The 20,121-nt window shown below is 37.7% G+C and overlaps 1 protein-coding gene across 3 annotated transcripts in view; it reads left to right on the plus strand.

Annotated features, from left to right (window-relative positions):
- Nucleotides 1-488: 488 nt before the first annotated feature.
- Nucleotides 489-20,121, plus strand: part of adgrb3 (adhesion G protein-coupled receptor B3) — a 207,310-nt gene continuing 187,677 nt past the window's right edge. For all 3 annotated transcript variants that reach the window (XM_026943047.3, XM_053231051.1, XM_026943048.3), the window contains exons 1-2: nucleotides 489-924; nucleotides 2,923-3,691. In XM_026943047.3, the coding sequence (XP_026798848.1) occupies nucleotides 2,938-3,691 (754 nt within the window). In that variant the 5' untranslated portion in view covers nucleotides 489-924; nucleotides 2,923-2,937. The remainder of the gene's footprint in view (nucleotides 925-2,922; nucleotides 3,692-20,121) is intronic.

Below are 20,121 nucleotides of genomic sequence, written 5' to 3' on the forward strand. Positions count from 1 at the left end.
CGCTGACCTTTCAAACAACAACCAATGATATCAGCAGCTGTATGCGACGCTCCAAGAAGCGACTCATTTTGCGCAGACAGGTGGAGCAGTATTTTTTTTTAAAGTTCTCCTCGTGTGCTACTCCCTGGTCAAAACATCAAACCCATGATGAAGAGATAAGACCAAAGATTTGTGGCATAGCCGAAACCGTGTTTAACAAAAAAAAAAAAAAAGTCCGATATTTTCCACTTGAACAGTCACGTTTTTTCTTCGGTCCAAATATCATCTTCAGCATTGCTCTTCAGATACAATTTGTAGTCCACTGTCGCAGAAACACCCCGTAGCGCTAAGCGCAGTTTGACGGACGCCTCCACGGTTTGATTGTAAACGGTAAGGTGTGCTGGGGAAGCCAGACGATGCATATAAAAAATGAGGGGGTGAAAGTGGTGAGAGACAGAGCGCGAGAGGAGCGAGCGCGCGCATCTTCTCAGCGGCAGTGACGTGCTACTGCAGCTCGCGCACTGAGTACGCGTCTCTCTCTCTGTCTCTCTCTCTCTCAATCCAGCGAGCGTCCGCACCATCCGGAAACGATTCCGCTCTTTTACCGTGCCACTATCTTTAGAGGCAACCGAGAATCGACATACCTTTACGTTTTGTTTGTAAATTGTTTTTTTTTTTTTTTGAGGGGATCTCATATTAGTGTTGCGACACGCGCTTAGGTCTTACTCTCGCTTTGGCTCCGTTTTAGGTGGAAAAAAAATGGAAGGCGGGAGATGAGCCACGTCCGAGCAGAACGCGTTTTTGCCCGCTAATCCATCTTGTTGCACCTGACTCGTGTCGTGGGCAATGGAAAATCTCGACTGGCAAAACAGCATCGCATTTTGTCGTTTCTGAAGAATGTCTTCAACTATGTGGGAAAAATAGCCATAGCTTCTGGAGTGTAAGGTAAATTATTATTATTATTATTATTATTATTATTACAAGTGTTGAAGATGATATAATTGTATGTCAGTGATGAAATGAGTTGCATTGGCACGTCATTGTCTCCGCGTTTGATTAATTGAGCACAACTACGCCAAATTTTTTCGAGGACTCCCACGATGGACGAGATTTGACGGGAAGTTAAGAGCGCAATATTCGGCTTTTTCGGCTGAAAAAATGAGAAAATTGAGCTGTGTAACACGCATGTCGACATGAGCGTACATAGTTAAATCCGTTCATTTTGTAATAGAAAAGTGTTGAAGCAGATGATGTTTCTCTATGCAAAAGCCTGTAGACGGTCTGCTTTGCACTATCGCAAGATAACTGCCGCATTCAAGTCGGCTAAAGCAGTGAGACAGCTTAAATGTCGTGCGTAAGCACTCGACTGCTCCATTCTGGAGAATCTCGTGGCGTTCACATGAAGTGTATGAACGGCAACACACAACAGCACAGTACACTGCACACAACTGCAGTGGCTGCAGGATTAATGCAACCAGGACATTGAATAGCATTTTCCTCTCTCTCTCTCTCTCTCTCTCTCTCTCAGATTTCTGTAATACTCGATAATACGCATTTCCTATGCGTATAATACATCCAATGCAGTTCATGTAAGTTTAGTGTTCAGCAGTAACGCGTCCAATTGCGTTGTTAAAGTCTGCTGCATGTTAATCTGCTCACGGTTCAGTAATTCACGACGAGCCTATATCATTGGTCGCTATTTCTCTCGTCGATTGCCTTTTTGGATTTTCCTTCAGCACCACTGCAGTGACTTGCCATGCATTTCTATTTTCCATGGACATTGAACCGAATTGAGCCCTTACCAAGTGGCTTCGCTGTTCATGTAGAGCAAAGTTAGGTAGCTGGATTTAAGTATTTACAATGCGACTCACCAATTTCATGCTTAGACTTGCCAGTGTCTTTATCCACCCAAGCAACTATTCGAAGCCTTCATGCGTTGCAGATAATCAGTTAGTGTATGTGTCTCTCCAAGGCTTTTAATTAGATTCGACCTTATACGAGGACACTATAGATGCTGCATTCTTTATACGGTTTACACAGCTGCCGGTGTTAAACACTCCTCTAAAACACCTTTCTATAGACAGGATTCATATCAGATATTCATTTAATGATAATTTTTTATCTTCACGGGTGTGCATGTGCCAAAAAGTGAGTCTGAATTTACTGGGAACCACAAGGTGGCAATGTTTATCCAAAATGTGTTTCCTCTCAGCAAAAGAATAAAGAATATTTTTATGCAGTATGCAATATAATAGCAAATAGGAAATGGCTATACACATAGTCCTACCAGTAACCTTGTTCACTGGTTCATTTGTGAAAGTTCATTGTAAGCTTCAGTTGACTGTGGAGGACATTTTGTTGGCATGGTTGTGGTGCCGTGGTCACTGCAAATCAATGCAAAGCTACTGTGACTGATCACCTTTATCCTGCGATGAAATATTTCTATTCTGATGGGAGTGGTCTCTTTCAGAATGGCAGGGCCCCCGTTCACAGGGCATGGGGCCTTCTGAATAGTCTGATGAGTATAAACGTTGATATAATTCATAGGCTATGGCTTTCCCAGTCACCAGATCTCAGTCCCAATTCAGCTGAACGCTTGTGGGAGATTTTGGACTGATATGTTAGTGCTCTCCACCAACATCGTCAAAACATCAGTTGAGGAAATATCTTTTGGGATAATGGTGTTCATCCCTCCAATACAAGTATTTGTAGAACCTCACATAGAAGCTGTTCTGGCCCAACAGCATACTATGACACTTTATGTTGATTTTTTCCTTTAATTTGCTCTCTCTCTCTCTGTATGTGTATATATATATATGTGTATATATATATATATATATATATATATATATATATATATACACATATATGTAGACAGATGCCAAAGGTCATTAAATTGTTTTGACAATGAATACTGATTCAATCTTCTCTTTCTTTTTTTAGGCCAAATGACATAGGATGAAGGCTGTTCGTAATTTGTTGATTTATATATTTTCCACCTATCTATTGGTTATGTTCGGATATACCAGTGCCCAAGATTTCTGGTGTTCCACACTGGTTAAGGGAGTTATTTATGGATCTTACTCTGTGAATGAGATGTTCCCGAAGAACTTCACAAACTGCACGTGGACATTGGAAAACCCTGATCCTACCAAATACAGCATCTACCTGAAACTCTACACACGTGAGATAAGTTGCTCCGAGTTCTCCCTTTTGGTTTACCAGTTTGACCACTTCTCTCATGAGAAGATCAACGAACTCTTAAAGATCAACGAATCCATTGTGTACCTGTGTGATGCAAAGAATATTTACGTTTTTTTGCATTATGACAAAAATTTTGTCCAGATACGACGGGTGTTCCCCTATGACTACAACGGACTGGTTGCAAAGAAAAAGGAGGAAGATGAGAAGTCAGTGGTGGAGTTTGTGGTTTTAAACAAGGCAAGCCCGAGCCAGTTTGGATGTCAGGTCTTATGCATGTGGTTGGAAAATTGTTTGAAGGGAGAGAAAGGGTCAGTGGAGTCATGTGGAATAGTGTACTCCAAATGCACTTGCCCTCAGCATTTGGGTGATGGGGAATCTGAGAGTGTCTTAATGCTCAGCAATGTGGTGCTGCCTTTAAATCCACGAACTGAAGGGTGCCTAACGGCGCAGCTGCGCACACCGCATGCATGCAATCTGAGTGCAGAGGTCAAACGGCCATCCAAGGAGGGTGAGTATGGCACATGCCCACTCTTGGGGTAGCACTTTACACATTCTTTGAACAGTGTTTGTGATAATTATCTATATGGTTGGTGATACGCCTGTTACCCTTCCACCCTTCCCAAAAGTAAAACTGCAGCCATTAAAGATAATGTCTTAAAACCACAGCACATTGTTTTATTTATTGTTCTAAATAAAATAAAGCCAGTCACCTTTTGTTTGTCACATAATGAATTCCTGGACATCTGAACATATTCATAGGTTATACCGTATCAGCAGTATTATTTTATTGTGTGATATGATGGGGTGTGTGCCAAGTGCTGCATGGACTCCATTTTGACTGTAGGTCATACAGTTGCTTAATATGGAAGCTAATGGGGAGGAACATACTAAAGTGTATTTAAACAAATTCTAAACATGGTTACATTTGATGGCGATTTACACATTATATATGTTCAATTCATTAAGAGCATATTTTCAGCTTTGTAGATGTTGTCAGGCGCTTTCACATTTTTATCTTTGTACATTGCAACAGACAATTTTTAGATCACCTAATATGAAAATAATGTGTGTTTTTGCTTTTGGTCATGATGGGGTTATGAAAAAGAATTCACAAACACCCACTACCTATACATACAATTGCAAATTTCTGCATTTGAAGGAACAACCTCCAATAATGCCTCTAACTAGAAGGACAGAATCACACAAATAAATGTCTTTGGTAATGGATGGTGGTTCATACCAGTGATGGCTCAGCATTGACCAAAATGTGAAAGCTCATCTGTGGGACAACTAGATGTGATTGAATATTAGCACACACGTTTCATACCAACACAGAGATTCAAGAATAATAAATCACTTGTTAAAGAGAGAGAGAGAGGAGTACTCTGTGTTGGGGAACCCTCCTGTGGCATTCTGTTTCCACAAGCTGAAAATAATAGCCCTTTAGGGAGCAAGTGTTAGTCTTTCTGATCAAATGTAACACTGTGCTTTAGAAATATCCAAGTTCAAATGAGTATGCTCTTCTTTTTTTGTCTTACCCTTTTTTCCAATATTTTAAATTTTTTGCTGTCTGACCTAGTATACACCAATTTCAGTTGCGTGAAGCAGTTGATGGCCTTTTTACAGATAGCAGATTTAAAGCCAAATATGACTAAATATAGGCAATTAAGGGTCAGTTAAGGGTCAATTATTGCAACTGCAGGTGTATGGTTTGCCAAAAGTATCTCAACTGTAAGTTGATTTAAGATTTTCCCAGCATTTGGGCTTGAATAGCACTTCAATTTTAGGCCAAAATTGTCCCAACTCTAAGTTCTAAGCAATATCATGTGTAAGATACAGTCTCATCAAGGTTAAATGGTGGTGGTGTTTTGGCAGCCAGCTTTGGATCAGTTCATCACCGTCATTCCGTGGTGGTATGTGGGCCAGATACCAATGGTAAGTGACGGACGGCACTGAGCCATCACTCATTTGCTGTCTGTGTCTTATTTGTATGCTTGTAGCTAAATCATAATATCTTAAATGTGCTAAATCCAATCAGGAATATTGCCTGGAAAAGATACTTGCATAAAGACATACTTTCTGGACATTTGTTCAGTGTGGTCATAAAAATCACTCAATATTAATATTAATATCACTCAATAATTAAATATGCTTACCAGGACCAGTTTGTTTATATAGATTCAACTCTACATTCCTATTTCTAGTCAACTCTAGAATTAGTTACACTTCAAGACTGTGGGCGAAATGGTTGTATAAAATAAACATTATGCAAATTTTGCAGAATTTTCCACTGAAACAAATTTACTTCGCATGTAAATTCTCATGAAAATGCTTTTATAAATATGATGGGGTACAAATTCCTTTGTCATTCATTTCTGAAAACAGACATTTAAAATACCAATATTAGATGCTGCAAGCTGTTTGAAAGGTTTACACAAAAGAAGTCCATCAATAGAGCACATATTCTAGTGCCTGAACCAAGCCTCCTTAGCAGAAATCATTGATTGTGGTCAATCAAACCTTTTGACCACACATGCCATTTACATATCTAGCCTAAAATATGGTGCTGCATCATTGACGTTTTGCATTGATGTTTAGTGGTCCAGAGCTCCTGTAATGATTAATGGCATCATGAATTCTGCTAAGTACCAGGATATTATAGCATGAAACCTGGTTTCCTCTGTCAGGAGGTTAAGACTTACATAGATGGATCTTTAAAAATGACCACAAACATGCTTACATCACAGAAACAGTTGCAGGGACACAAAAATCAATGTATTGCAATGACCATTTCACTCTACAGATTCAAAACCTACTGAAAATATGTGGTCTGAATGGAATAGGGCAGTCCATATATGTCACAATGGGTAGCAGTGCCACCTCACAGCTCCAGGGTCACCGGTTCAATCCTGAGCTTGGGTTACTGATAAATTCCGTTAAGTGTAATGTGCCTGTGTGTGCATGGTTCTCTGCGATTGCCTAGCGTCCCATACAGGGTGTATTCCCACCTTATGCCCAGTGTTCCCGGGGTAGGCTCTGGATCTACTGCCACCCTGACCAGGATAAAGCAGTTATTGAGTGTGAGTGAGTCCACATATGAAGAGTTTGGTTCCAAAACGCTATAAATCCATTTTGATTAATTTGAGTAAAAATGTGTTTTCTTTACCAAGAAAGTGGCAAGATGAAAACAACCATTTTCTGTTTCAAACTTTCACATAGCATCTTTAGGTTATAATAACATTAAAAATTCAAATCCAGATTTTGATTTTCAAAGATTTATTATAAAAACTGATTATTTTTTCCCCAAAATGCAATAAATCCATGACACGTTTTTTTTTTTTTTCCAAAATGCAATAAATCCATTGAATCAATATAAAAGTTATTTTTCATACTGAAACTGTTGAAAATACACAACAAAGTAAGTTGATCCACATATGACAGCCTCTGAACTTGGTCAATACTAATCTTATATACAGGCACTGGACTAAAAATACATTCAATCAGTCATTGCTCCCAAAATGAATTCAATGGGTCATCTTGTTAATGCTATAAATTAATTACAACAATAAAAGAAAATTTCATCATGAGCAAGAACATGAACAACAATATCACAGAAATTCCAAAATTCATCTTCCAAAAGTGCATTCATCTTTGCCATGTTACATTCATTTAGTTGACTAGTGCTATACGCTGTATTAACAAAAACATTAATGGCATTAATAAAAACACTTACTTTGTCATATTAAGAACACTGTAAAGAAGAAAGATTCACATATTATAGTATCAATTTTATATCACTTGTAGGTGTAAAAGGTTTTTTTAAAGATTTTATTCAACCAATAGTCCTGTTGAGCAAGGTCACCACGAGCTGTTGATAGGTAAAGGAATAGCTTGCTCAACAGCCAGCATTTTTCCTCCTCCTGAGTGCCTCATCTTCTTAATCTCCTCACGTAAATGATTAAATTTCGATGGCTTATGTTTCTTCCCCACCGCAGAAACCAACACAGGTTCATCAGTGCTGTCAAAATTATTCATTTTTTGTTTGTTTGTTGATCACAAAGTACAAAGTAGATGAGGAAAATTAGGATGCCGGGTGTATTCAAAGCGCCGCTGTTACTGTTTACAATGCGTGGAATGGTGCGCTGTGATTGGTTGAGCGGATGTATTGCATTCTGCAGAGAAGGGAGACTGGCGTTTGTCGTGGTTTGGAAAGATAGGGAGAAAACATGACAATAACACGGTGGATATCGCATTTTGCGTAAAATAAAAAATTGACTTTTCAGTACCGACCAGATACAATACTGATTTTGGCGGGAACTAATTTTTTTCTAAAAAATGGCGTTTATCGCGTTTTGGAACCAAACTCTTCATATACACTTGGGAGGTGTTCTTTAATCTTTTTAATCAATTGAGGAAGGGGATCAGTGCTATTTATACTCTCTAGAGGGAGGCATCACAAGAATCAATTCTGAAACAAACAAAAAAAAACCAACTACTTTTTATGCCCATGTGTACAAAGTGTCACCGATTGCATGTGACTTTCATTTGATTTTATATATTTGTTTTTTGCTCATTTTCTTGCATTCCAATAATTCTGGAGTGGATTGTATAGACTGATGTTTAAAATTAATAATTTTTCATCTGGATAGCAGGTTCAAAAGATTCCTCTCCTTTCTGTTTTTGCAGTCCGAGTGTAATGTATGCTCTGCCTTATGTTTTAATAGAAAACAGTCCCAGATAAGACCAAAATAAATGGAATTCTTTGATATCTTCCACCTGCATACATGCTTTGTGTGTGGCAACAGAGTATGGCCTTTGAATTGGATACTAAAGCTCCTAGAAATGCATTTTTTTCCTGGTTCAGTGCGCTTTTCTCAAGGATATCCTTCTTGGCAGCAAGGAAGGTTGATTAGACATTATAATATGATCTGTGTTTGAAATGCACCATTGCTGGGCATACAAAAGTTAAGTGTTTTGAAATGGAAAAAGCACATTGTACTTGCATAATGGGTAATTATGAAGGTCTCTACATTAAGACCCAACCTGGCATACATTTGTTGATTGCATTATTATTCTGGTGGTTGTTTTTACGAGGCCATTGCAGTATTCACTGCAGTGGTTAGGCATCTTTTGCGCATGCACATTTATGATGCTCTGTGAGGTTGTTTCAGATTATTGTGATGACTCTGTGTGCTACAGCCATCTCTGATGTAAGTGTAATTGAACTTACATGTAATACATTTCAGGTGTCATTCACAGGGGTGGGCCCAAACCACCAAATACACAAGCTGCTGGAACATTAGTTACCTTTAGTAACTGCAGAAAGTTGTCATTTAAAGGTTTACACTATTCTCTATTTAAAAATATAGGAAAGAAAAATTTATTCTCTTTGATCAGTTGCTTGCTTGAGGTCTAGACACTTGTACTAGACATATTCATCCTCAGCAACACGCCCTCCCCCTTTCATTTATTTTTCATTATCATATGAATGCTGTGGCCATCTACATGATTTAGCGAAGCTCCTTTATTATCTGTGACAGCTCATCCATTTCTTTAGCATGTCTTCTTCAGACTTTTGTCTGTTTGTTACCATCTCTTAAAATAGTATCTCTTAAAATAGTCACTTACAGAGCCCCAGCTGCAAATGAGCAACATCTTGAAGCATTGTGTCATTACCAGTCTCCTTTCATCTATTTGCCCTTGGCTAGTGGCCTGTTCACTCCCCCCTACCATTTCTCTCTCTTTTTTTTATTCTAGATAATAATTTTGCAGTGCTTGCTTGTCAGTGTGAAGGGTCCTTGTCACGTTTGGGCTCCTGAGAGCATCACAGAACTGGACGATAGCTTATATTAATGTAGTATACTGCACTACTGCTGTCAGAACATTTTTGCTGAGTCATTTAGTTCACTTTCTAAAGAAGGTTTTGCCTCCTCTCTGCATTTTAAAATGGCAGGTGCCTTCTTCTCTGCACAATTCTTTACTATGTGACATGCATCAGTGAGATGGAAGTAAAAATCAATTGCCTGGTGTATGTTAGAATTACTGGAGAATATGCCTTGTGATGTGCAAAGCATTTTGAATAACAGACATCATCAAGTTAAGGATGTAAGTTTAGAAAGATAATCTTCTAGGCAAAAGATAAGTGCATGTTTATTGGCCTTGGTAAAGGCACTTTCTCTGTGTAATGGACTTTTGTTCTCTCTAGATTAGGAGTATTCAGATAAAATGTGTAAAGGGACAGTTTAAGCATTAATGATTAGTTTATGGTTATAAATAAGACAATTCAAAGTAGTTATCTTTTTTTTGTAGTAGTGGTTCAATGTTGACTAGCACCATGGACTGACATACGCTAATCAGACCAGAGAGGGTAATTGAAATGAAAAAACCAATGAAAGTCTGTTAAAACTTCCTTACTGACCTATTGTCTCTAGCCCTGTAGCTAGTTTCTAGTCTGATGACCTGCCTTCAGCTAAGTAATTTGCATACATGCGTGTGATTGGATAACTGCACTGGTTCAGGTTTAGAGTCACTAAACTATGGCCATAGTTTTTTCATACCTCTATCACCTCCGCTACAGCATTTTTTTAAGTATGCATTTCAAGACCACAACCACCAGTTGACAATCCTCTGTAGATCTTTGGTCATGTACATCAAGTAGTCATAGCACACTATATTCACTTGATTACTTCTAAAAACCCACCCACATATGAATAATGTACCCAAAAGACCACAATCAAGGTCAGAATAACTGCACGTCCATCTTGGAGCTTTATTCATAGAATTTTACAAAAATTCCCCTTCCCTTGCATATTCCTGCTCTTATTGCTGATCTTCTAAAGATATATTTGTCAATCTCTGGCTAGATTTAAGTCCCCTGACTAGTTGATGGCCATATTTTTTTCTCTCCTGATACTGCTATTAGTCGCAGGGAAATTGGTTGTTCTTGTCTGAACTATGCCTATAAACGGCTGCTCGACCTCATTGCAGAAAGAAGGCTAATCACACAAGCAGAATAAACAGAAGAACTGGAATTGGGAAGTGATGGGAGGCTGATCAGGAGCCATAGCTAATCGAGTGGGTGCTTGAGCTCATCTGTTGTTATTGGCACTGGGACCGCAGTCTCACTGTGAGCACATGAAGCTCATTTTTTCCCTTAACTCTGTGGAGTTAAGCCCTTAAGTCAACTTGCTGGGCCCTAAATAATTCAACATCATCTGCTGCTCCATATTGTACTACATAGATTTTTGCAGAATAAAACACTATTTCTTGCTTAATTTGAAGCCTACCTAAGGATGGAAGATCTGACTACATTGCATAGTATTTAATTTGCTTTAAATTGTGATATTCTGATGCCTTGCAAATTTTACAAGTGTGCCTAAATCATTATGTGTCTTGACAGGAGATGACAGAATGAATTTCTCAGAATGCTTTCCATATCACTAAAAGCAAGTGTAAGTCTGTATAGTGCTTTGCTGCCTTGGTGGATGTTTTTCCCCCCTGAGTCAAAATCATTATGGTAAGGTCATTTTGACCTGTCTTTTACTGGCGTTCTGGTCAAACGCATTATAGCCTGTTACTGGGTGCATACATAAAATGACATGGATAATCTGACACAGTATTTTAGTGCTTATTCATCAAGATATCATATATTGAATATTAAAACCTCAGAGCACAGTAAAACCACTGAGCAGTTTCACAAGGAATTTTTCATCTTCACTAAAGAGTTGCATAAATCTGCCAATCAGTTACATGCTTATATGTTGAAGGTGCAGGATAAAGTGAAAAAGAGCAGCAGGTTGGAATTTAATGTCAGTTAAATACAGCCTGATCTCGTGGAACATTATATGGATTTAAATGAATGGGGCTGAAGTGGTTCAATTTAATCTGATTTCATACGAATGGACTTGTAACAAATGATACAAACACTAACCACACCCATAACCCTAACCTTAACCTTCATATCCTTTCATATGTTTTGATTAATATGATTTGACACCATGTTAGAAAAGCAACAAGCTCAGTTTGAAATGTCAGACCATTACATATATATAGTTCTGTGATATGAAGCATAATCATCACCCACAGCTTTATCTCTGATTTGTCACAGCAGGTGCCTCCCTTGACAAGCATGACATATGAGGCAAAATTACTTGTGCTGGTCACAAAAATGACTGTCACTCAGTGACTATATTATCCTATTGTTTTGTATCTTTCTTACTGTCATATCTCTAAAAGATTATTTTGTATCTATCTTTGTGTTTTGTGTTAATGAAGAAATTGAATTTTCAGTTAGTCAGGTGAACCAGGCATGTGGATTATTATATCTTAAATTTTATTATTAAAATTTGATGATAAATATGAATAATTTTTTGTGTTAAATATGTGCAGCCTCTATTTCACATATACTGAGGATTTTAGGATTTTACCCTCACCTGGGAGGTCCTTTTGCATCTATTAATTTCAGTTAGACAAAATGGAGTGGAAAACCAAGATTTCTTAAAGCGATCACTGAAATGAAAAGAATGACAAACTTCTCTATGTTACCTGCACAAATAAAGCAGGACATTGGTTAGCCATCTGCTTCCTAAAAGTGTTGATATTTGTTTAATGTAATATTAAACAGGAAATATCATATCGCTGATTAACAAATCTTCACTGAACACATTCTTCAAAATTTGCTGCCTCTAGTTTTTAACCTGCCTTTGGTAACAGTTCCACAAATTTAGGAATATTGCATTGTATCTATCATACTGATGCTTGGTAAATGCTTTGTTTTGTGTCTGAATGCTAGACTGGAGTCTTGTCTTATTTTGTAAAAAGATAGTTAAAGTCTCTGATGTCTCCAGCTGCAAGGAAAATAACATCTAGTCACATTTCTTAAAGTGTTCTAGTCATGGCACTTCTGCATATATTTAAAACATGCTTAGTACATCCTTATTATGGACAAGCCAGTTCAATACATGCCATGTGAACACACACACACACACACATTATATGTATATATATATATATATATATATATATATATATATATATATATATATATATATATTAGGTCCGAAATTAGATCCCCTGAAAATGGAAGTACTTTGCTTAAAATGGCTGTAATTCTTAAATGGTAAATGCCATATTTTTGTGGAACCTCTTAAAATAAAGCTGAAAATCTACACTTTGATCACATCTTGATTGTTTTATTTCAAATCCATTGTGGTGGTGTATAAAGGCAAAATCACAAAAACTCTGTCATTGTCCAAATGCTTTCGGACCTAACTGTGTGTGTGTGTGTATATATATATATATATATATATATGTATATATATATATATATATATATATATATATATATATATATATATATATATATATGTATGTATATACACACACACAGTATGGCTTTTGTGATGCAACTGCTTTCTTTAAATCCCACCAAAGATTATCTATGGGATTCAAATCTGGAGACTGAGAAAGTCACCCCAGGACATTCCAGGACCGATTTCTTAACCAAGCTTTCGTTGACATGTAAGTGTGCTTGGGATCATTGTCTTGCTGGAGAATCCAATTTATCAAGGTTGAAGTTCACCACAGAAGGCATAGCATTCCTCCTCAAAATGGCATGATATTTCTGTGAATCCACTATGCCTGTCACACGGTCAAGACTGCCTGTTCCTGCAGCAAACATCCCCATATCATCAATGACCCACCTCCATGCTTGACCATGGGGATAGTATTCTTCTAAGCCTCATCACCTGAGTTGGATAAGCCTCACCTTTCTTGAGCAGACAAACTTCTCATACATATGACCAAACAGTTCCAGTTTTGTTTTGTCACTCCACTGTGTCTAAGAACTGTGCAGGCCTATCCAGATTCCTTCTGGCATATTCTAGTCGACCTTCCTTGTGCTTCTTGTCAAGAGTGGTGTGCACCATGGAGTCTGGCCATGAAGTCCTTGGTTGTTAAGTGATCTTCTTATGGTTGCCACTGACACATTTGTCCCAGCCTTCATCAGGTCATCCTGTAAATCCTTTGCAGTAACATGGGTTTTTTCTTTGTTATCCTGATGAGATGGCTAAGGCCTCTTGAGGAAATTTTGGGCTTTCTCCCACGGCCAGGCAGGTTTGCTGCTGCGCCATAAGTTTTGAACTTCCATACAATGTTCCCAATAATTACAGCACTTTTATATGTGGACCCCCTTTGTTAAGAAAAAATAGAATAAAATAAGACAAGCTAACATTCATAAATTAAATTGTCATTTTTAATACTTGGTTGCAAATCCGTTGCAATCAGTGACTACCTGAAGTCATCAACAGATGCTGGGTTTCTTCCCTGTTGATGCTCTGCCAGGCCTTTAATGCAGCTGTCTTGTTCTTGGGGCATTTTGCCTTCAGCAAGTGAAATGCATGCTCACTCAGATTCAATTCAGGTGATTTACTTGCAGAAAATTTCACTTCTTTGCCTTAAAAACATCATAAGATGAGGTAGTATGCTTCAGATCATGAGCAGTTCCTCCCCTTCTCCATACTCATCTCTTCCTTTCATTCTGTTACTTTGAACTTTGTCTCAACTGTCCATAACTGTGTAGGCCTTTTTATATGTTTTTTGCAAACTCTAATCTGGTTCCTGATTTTGAGGCTTACCAATGATTTACATCTTGCGGTAAACCCTCTGTACTCTGGTGAAGCGTTTTCTTGATTGTTGACTTTGACACAGATATGTTTAAGCTGTTCTTTTTCTGGCCAACTGCTGTGAAGGTGGGTCATATATTAAAAGTGCAGTAATGCCTACACCGTTCACCCTCAAAAATGCCCTCAAAAACTGAAATTGTGTACTTTAAGCTTTTTATCTTTTCACACTGAGGACAACTGAGGGACTCATATGCAACTATTACAGAAGGTTCAAACGCTCACAGATGCTCCAGAAGGAAAAACCATGCATTAAGAGCCGGGGGGGGTGAAAACTTTTTGAATTTGAAGATCAGGGTAAATTTAACTTATTTTGTCTTCTAGGAAACATGTAACTATCTTCTGTAGCCTCTGAAGGGCAGTACTAAATGAAAAAATACGATATTTAGGCAAAATAAGAAAAAAGTTCAAAGGTTTTCACCCCCTCGGCTCTTAATGCATGTTTTTTCCTTCTGGAGCATCACTGAGCGTTTGAACCTTCTATAATAGTTGCATATGAGTCCCTCAGTTGTCCTCAGTGTGAAAAGATGGATCTCAAAATCATACAGTCATTGTTGGAAAGGGATCAAATACACAAAAAAATGCTGGAAAACCAAAGAATTTGTGGGACCTGAAGGATTTTTCTGAAGAACAGCAGGCAGTTTAACTGTTCAGGACAAACAAGGGACTCTTGAACGACTATCAGTAAACAAAAAAAACACAGCTGTGGATCATTCAGGTAACAACACAGTATTAACAGTATTAACTTTTGAACGGGGTCATTTTTATAAATTCAACTATTATTTTCTCTTGTGGACTATATGTAAACATCTTTTATGTGAAATATCTTATTCAGGTCAGCACTAAATAAACAATAACATGCATTTTGTATGATCCCTCTTATTTTGGTAAAATAATAAACATTTTGCAGATTCTGAAAGGGGTATGTAAACTTTTGACCTCAACTGTAGGTTTACTGGGTGTATACTGAATTTTTGTTTTGCATTAAAATACCAGGAGATCAGCTTGCCTGGCTCCAGCAACTATGCCATGATTAAAGTTCCTAAGATCACCTTTTTTTTCCTCATTCTGATGTTTGATGGTCTGATGTTTGACCTGTGTCTGTGTGATTTTATGCATTGTGCTGCTGCCACATGATTGGCTGATACGATATTTGCACGAATGAGCAGGTGTACAGGTGTTCCTAATAAAGTGTTCTGTGAGCGTATATAAACTATCTAACTAACAATTACCTAAATTATACTTTTAATAATAATATATTTATACTACATGTCTTATGTTGAAAATTATTGTTACACTTATTTGTCACACCTGTTCTTGCATGAAGGTCATGTGAGTCTGGTTCCTCTCAAAGTTTCTTCCTAATGAGTTTTTCCTTGCGACTCTTGCCTCTGGCTTGATAAATCTAAATCTATATCTATATTCAGAAATCTATAAAGCTGCCTTGTGACAATGTCCATTGTTAAAAGTCCTAATTAAATGTGTAATCAGGTTCCTAGATGTTGTGGTCACAGTGGATTTTATCTACAATTAAGGTTTTTTTTTTTTTTGGGAGGGGGGGTGATTAATTAAGTTGAAGCCAACACCGTTACAGTTCCTCCCAGAGTTCTTGCTTTTTTATTTATAACTAAATGGTCTCTGAAGCTTGCCAGTATTTTGTTTGTTTGCACTGGTAAACTCCCACATCTGAGCTATCATATTCTCAATAACTATTCCCAACAGATCTGGGCCTCAGCTGCAGCATCTTCCTTCATCAATACTGCTTGACATTGGGTGGCAATTACAGACACAGAATGGACTATTTACATTAACATCTAATCAGATATCATAAGCAAACAATTCTGTCCATCACACAAACACAAAATGTCATGAAACTACACAGGGAAAAAAATTCTCATCAGTATTCTCTCACTAGCATGTTAACAATTTAACCTAAATGTATATTAGAGGATGCAAAAATTGATTGTAGTGTTGGACAGGTTGGCTGTATTTTGGGGCAAAATTAAACTAAAAAAGTAAAATTCTAGTAATGCTAGTTAAATGTGTGTCTAAAAATTGCAAACACAAACCTTCAGATTGGAAACACAAAAACACCCAATCCCATGTGTTATTTTTAATAAAAACCTGAAAGGAGAAAACAGTACTGAAACAATAGCTTTTAATATTATTTAATACCTTGGATGTCAGGACTGTGGTGGGCTGAGGGTACCAATATGCAATAAATAAATTAGCCAGCAGGAGATCTGACTGTCTTTGACATCCTCTCCTCCTCATGCTTGTTTATCACAGACTTTCTTGGTTGAAGTGGAGCTTTTTTAATCAAGAGTAAATTGAGTAAAGGAGTTAAACAATCGTAAACAATTTTTTGCGAATATGCTAATAACAGAACAGTACATTTGTTTAAAGTCAGATATTACCATAATACAACTTAAGTTGTTCTTTAAATTAGGTTGCCTGTTCAAGGCTAAATTGTAATTTGGTACAGGAGTCAGACAAGCATGCTGCTGAAAAATCATGCTTTTAAATCAGTGTTTCCCATTGGACAATGTGATTGTGTAATTTTGGCTAAAGCAAAACTTAGAATAAAACTTCCTTTATTCCTATAAAAGCACTGCCATTGTATTGGAAAAGACAACAATAATTTCATATATCACATCTTGCTGAAAAACAAATGCTTACCTCTTTCTGAAGTTCTTTCAGATGCTTCTCCAAAACAATTCTGACAAACCATAAACAGTTGCATATTCACTGCAGCCATTTTTTCAACTTCAGAGAATATCAAGTAAGCCATCGGGCAATTCAAATAGACCATCCAGTCAAACATTAGGCCTTCCCTTTCCTCTCTTAAAAAGGAGAGAGTTTTACTGACATTCATGGATTTTTCATTTTATTTACCCTCTCTGGTCTGTTTGGTGTATGACTGACTAGGCTTGTTAAGTCAACAACATTAAGTCAGTGATGAGTTTGTGGTGCTGCTTGAAAACTGCTGTGAAACAAACCAAACACTTCAGATTTCTTTGTTTGTAGCCATAAACTGTGGTGGCCTCACCATATTTTTCAAATCTTCATTCATGCCATACATTTAAAGGTTTGTTGCAATATTAATTATCTCTTTTGAATGACTAATGTTTAAACAATTTGTTATTTTATAGATTATGCCAATGTTTCATTGATTTGCTCACCCTTCTATAAGTTGCACAATCGCGGGGCAGCAAGTTCGCTGAACAATTTTGCGCCATATAGTTCTTATCGTACCTAGTGGTCAAAAGTGGAATTGCAACTACGCTATTAGAGTCCCATTGGGGCATGAATTATGCTGCCCCATGCTCGGCCTATGAACATTTTCAGTGCAGGAGGAGGAGCAGACAGGACAGGTGATGACAGCATTTTCAAATTGATCTAGTTTAAAATTTGTTATTTGTTAAATTGAATAAATTTCTGCAAACTATGGCAAAATATAAGTGCATACAGTGTGTCTATGATGTATAGAATCTTTTTAGACATATTGCAAAGATTGGCAGAGGGAAAGGGGGTTTATGTATTGGATAATGTCTGTACATCAGAAATGCATGCACATCACAGAAATCTTGTTTCCCACGCAAAAGCTGAGGAAAAAGATAATAAACCTGTCTCCCTTTTTAAATGCCTGAATTTTTTAGACAAGCTTCAGGTCTTGTATGTTACATTAAACGCAGTTTAAAAAAGGTACACTATATGACCAAAAGTATGGTGACACCTGACCATCACACCCATATGTGGGTCTTCCCCAAACTGCCACGAAATTGGAAACACACAATTCTCTAGAATGCCTTTGTATGCTGTAGCGTTAAGATTTCCCTACACAGAGCCCTGAACTCAACCCCACTGAACACCTTTGGGATGAACTGGAATGCTGACTGCTTGCCAGGTCTCTTCTCCCAACATCAGTGCCTGACACCACTAATGTTCTTAAGGCTGAATCCCCTTAGCCATGTTCCAGAGCCTTCCTAGAAGAGTGGAAGTTATTATAACAGCAAAATGGGGACTAAATCTGGAATCTGATGTTCAACAAGCACATATGGGTGTGACTGGTCCATATACTTTTGGCCATATAGTGTGTTAAGTATGTCTTAACTAGCCTAGTGTAGCAGGTGTAGGTAATGGCAGGCATATCTAGTGTTGATGTGGATGTGTGCATGGTCCCTCCTTTTCATGCTACATTTACATATAGTCATGTAGCAGATGCTCCAAAATGCTTAATAACAAGACATGTAAGCAGTTGGAGGTGCAGCAATACAAAGAATCTAGCATTTCTGCAAGGACTCATAACTTCAAAGTGCGTTAAAGACAAGATTTAAAATCTGTCTGATGAGGTTTTGAGCCAGGCAGGCAGCACCATTTTGAACGTTCTGGAATGGAGTTGATATGCATAGTGCATATGAAGGGAGACCAGCAAGACAGGAGCTGCAGTAGTCAAGTCTATAAATAAGAAGTTGTTTGAGCAAATGTTGTAGCCAGAAAATGTTGTATTCTATAGATATTGTGAAAAATAAAATCTATGGGATATGGTGGTTGATGTGATTCTTAGCAATGTGTTCCAGGTGGACTGTGAGGATGATGATGGTGATTGACAGGTCAAGCTGAGAGGAGTTCTTTGCCTGTATATCAGTTCTTTTTTGTAATGGTTGAGTTTGAGATGATGGATTATCACTTAGAAATACAGCTAACACCGTCATAGCAGTGGTGATTGGACGAACACAAGCTACTTATTAAATGAATCAAAATGTTATAGTGTCACCTTAAACACTGCTATGTAATGACTTCTTTGCAAGGATGGTAATTGATTTAAAAGTGTGCATTTACTGACATAGAGATGAGTTATGTTAACAGCTAAATTTACTGAGTTATCTGAGCATATTTTGTTGCAGTTTTTTCTGAAAGGTTAACTGTACAAAACATTATAAAAACATTTCATATGTGTATCTGGGACTGACCTCACATAGCTGTATCTTTAGCTAGAACTTTGGTCTGTAGTTCTAACAGACCAGTATGGAGAGGTATAAGTGTTTAAGGCTATAGCAAATCTAACAGGACAAAAACAAAACCAGATTTGACCTAACTGAGGGTTAACTAAGGTGTAATTTTACATTACCTGCAGATAGCAAAGCGTTTGCAATAACTTGAAGATGATGTGCACACTTGCACTGTGTAGAAATATGCATCATTCTCTCTCTCTGTGTGCACATGCAGGGGCTAAGTAGGCAGTTTACAGCAGCAATAAGCAACATTGTCTAATGGGGACGACGATTGGCAGACAGACACACTGCCATGATGTCTGATGTGCTTATATAGAATGTAATGTTCCAGTGACACCCCTGGCAAGTTGCTGCCCTAGGCAATTGTCTGTGTTTCCTACAACAGATAATACTACTGTCTAGAGAAGTGTCTCTTATGGTGTTCCTCAAACGGAAGGCTGCATCCTAGTAAGGCTGTGTATCTCGGCTGCCACATCATCAAGTGCCATCGAAGGCCGTCTCAATTTGAAGGATCCGTGGAAGGCAACCTTTGTTTTGTTGCCTCCATTTGGTGGATTTTGAAGGATGCATCAGTGTATCGTTCGCATCCTCCAAGCACCCACAATCCTTTGCACACATTCCGAAATTCACCAAAAAAGTGGTGGGACACGAGTCGACACTGAGCTTCCCCGAGTTTGTTATGAAATCTAAGACCAAAAATGTTTTCGGAGATGAAGGCATTCATGTTTTCTTTTGTTTTGTTTTGTTGTAAATTAAATGCCGCCCATGTTATAAACCGCTGAAAGACCACAGACGGTTGTCATATCTTCCGCATTCCTGGTATCGCATTATAAAAAGTTAATTAATATAAAGATTTTTAATTAAGTATTTTTCCTAAATTATTTTTTTTAAATAGTATTATTTTTAAATAGTATTACAATACTACAATTACAAAAAATCAATAGTACTTACAAACGGCATCTGTCATCTTCAGTAGCACTTGTTCTCATTTCAAAGTTTGAGAAACAGCCTTAGTGTCATGTATGGTGAGTTGGAGATGGATGCAGTCGCAGTTAAAGGGTTTATTAAAGAGACGCAGGCAGACAAATCCAAAACACGAATCAAAATCAAAAACAGGAAACAGGCAGAGGTTGGGTGATCAGCAGACAGCAACATAAACGGGATATCAAAACACTGAACATTACTTCACAAAAAACAAGGGAACACGAGGGCTATAAATACACAGACTAAACAAGGCAAAGCTG

The sequence above is a fragment of the Pangasianodon hypophthalmus genome, chromosome 28 (genome assembly GCF_027358585.1).
Source record: "Pangasianodon hypophthalmus isolate fPanHyp1 chromosome 28, fPanHyp1.pri, whole genome shotgun sequence".
Lineage (NCBI taxonomy): Eukaryota > Metazoa > Chordata > Actinopteri > Siluriformes > Pangasiidae > Pangasianodon > Pangasianodon hypophthalmus.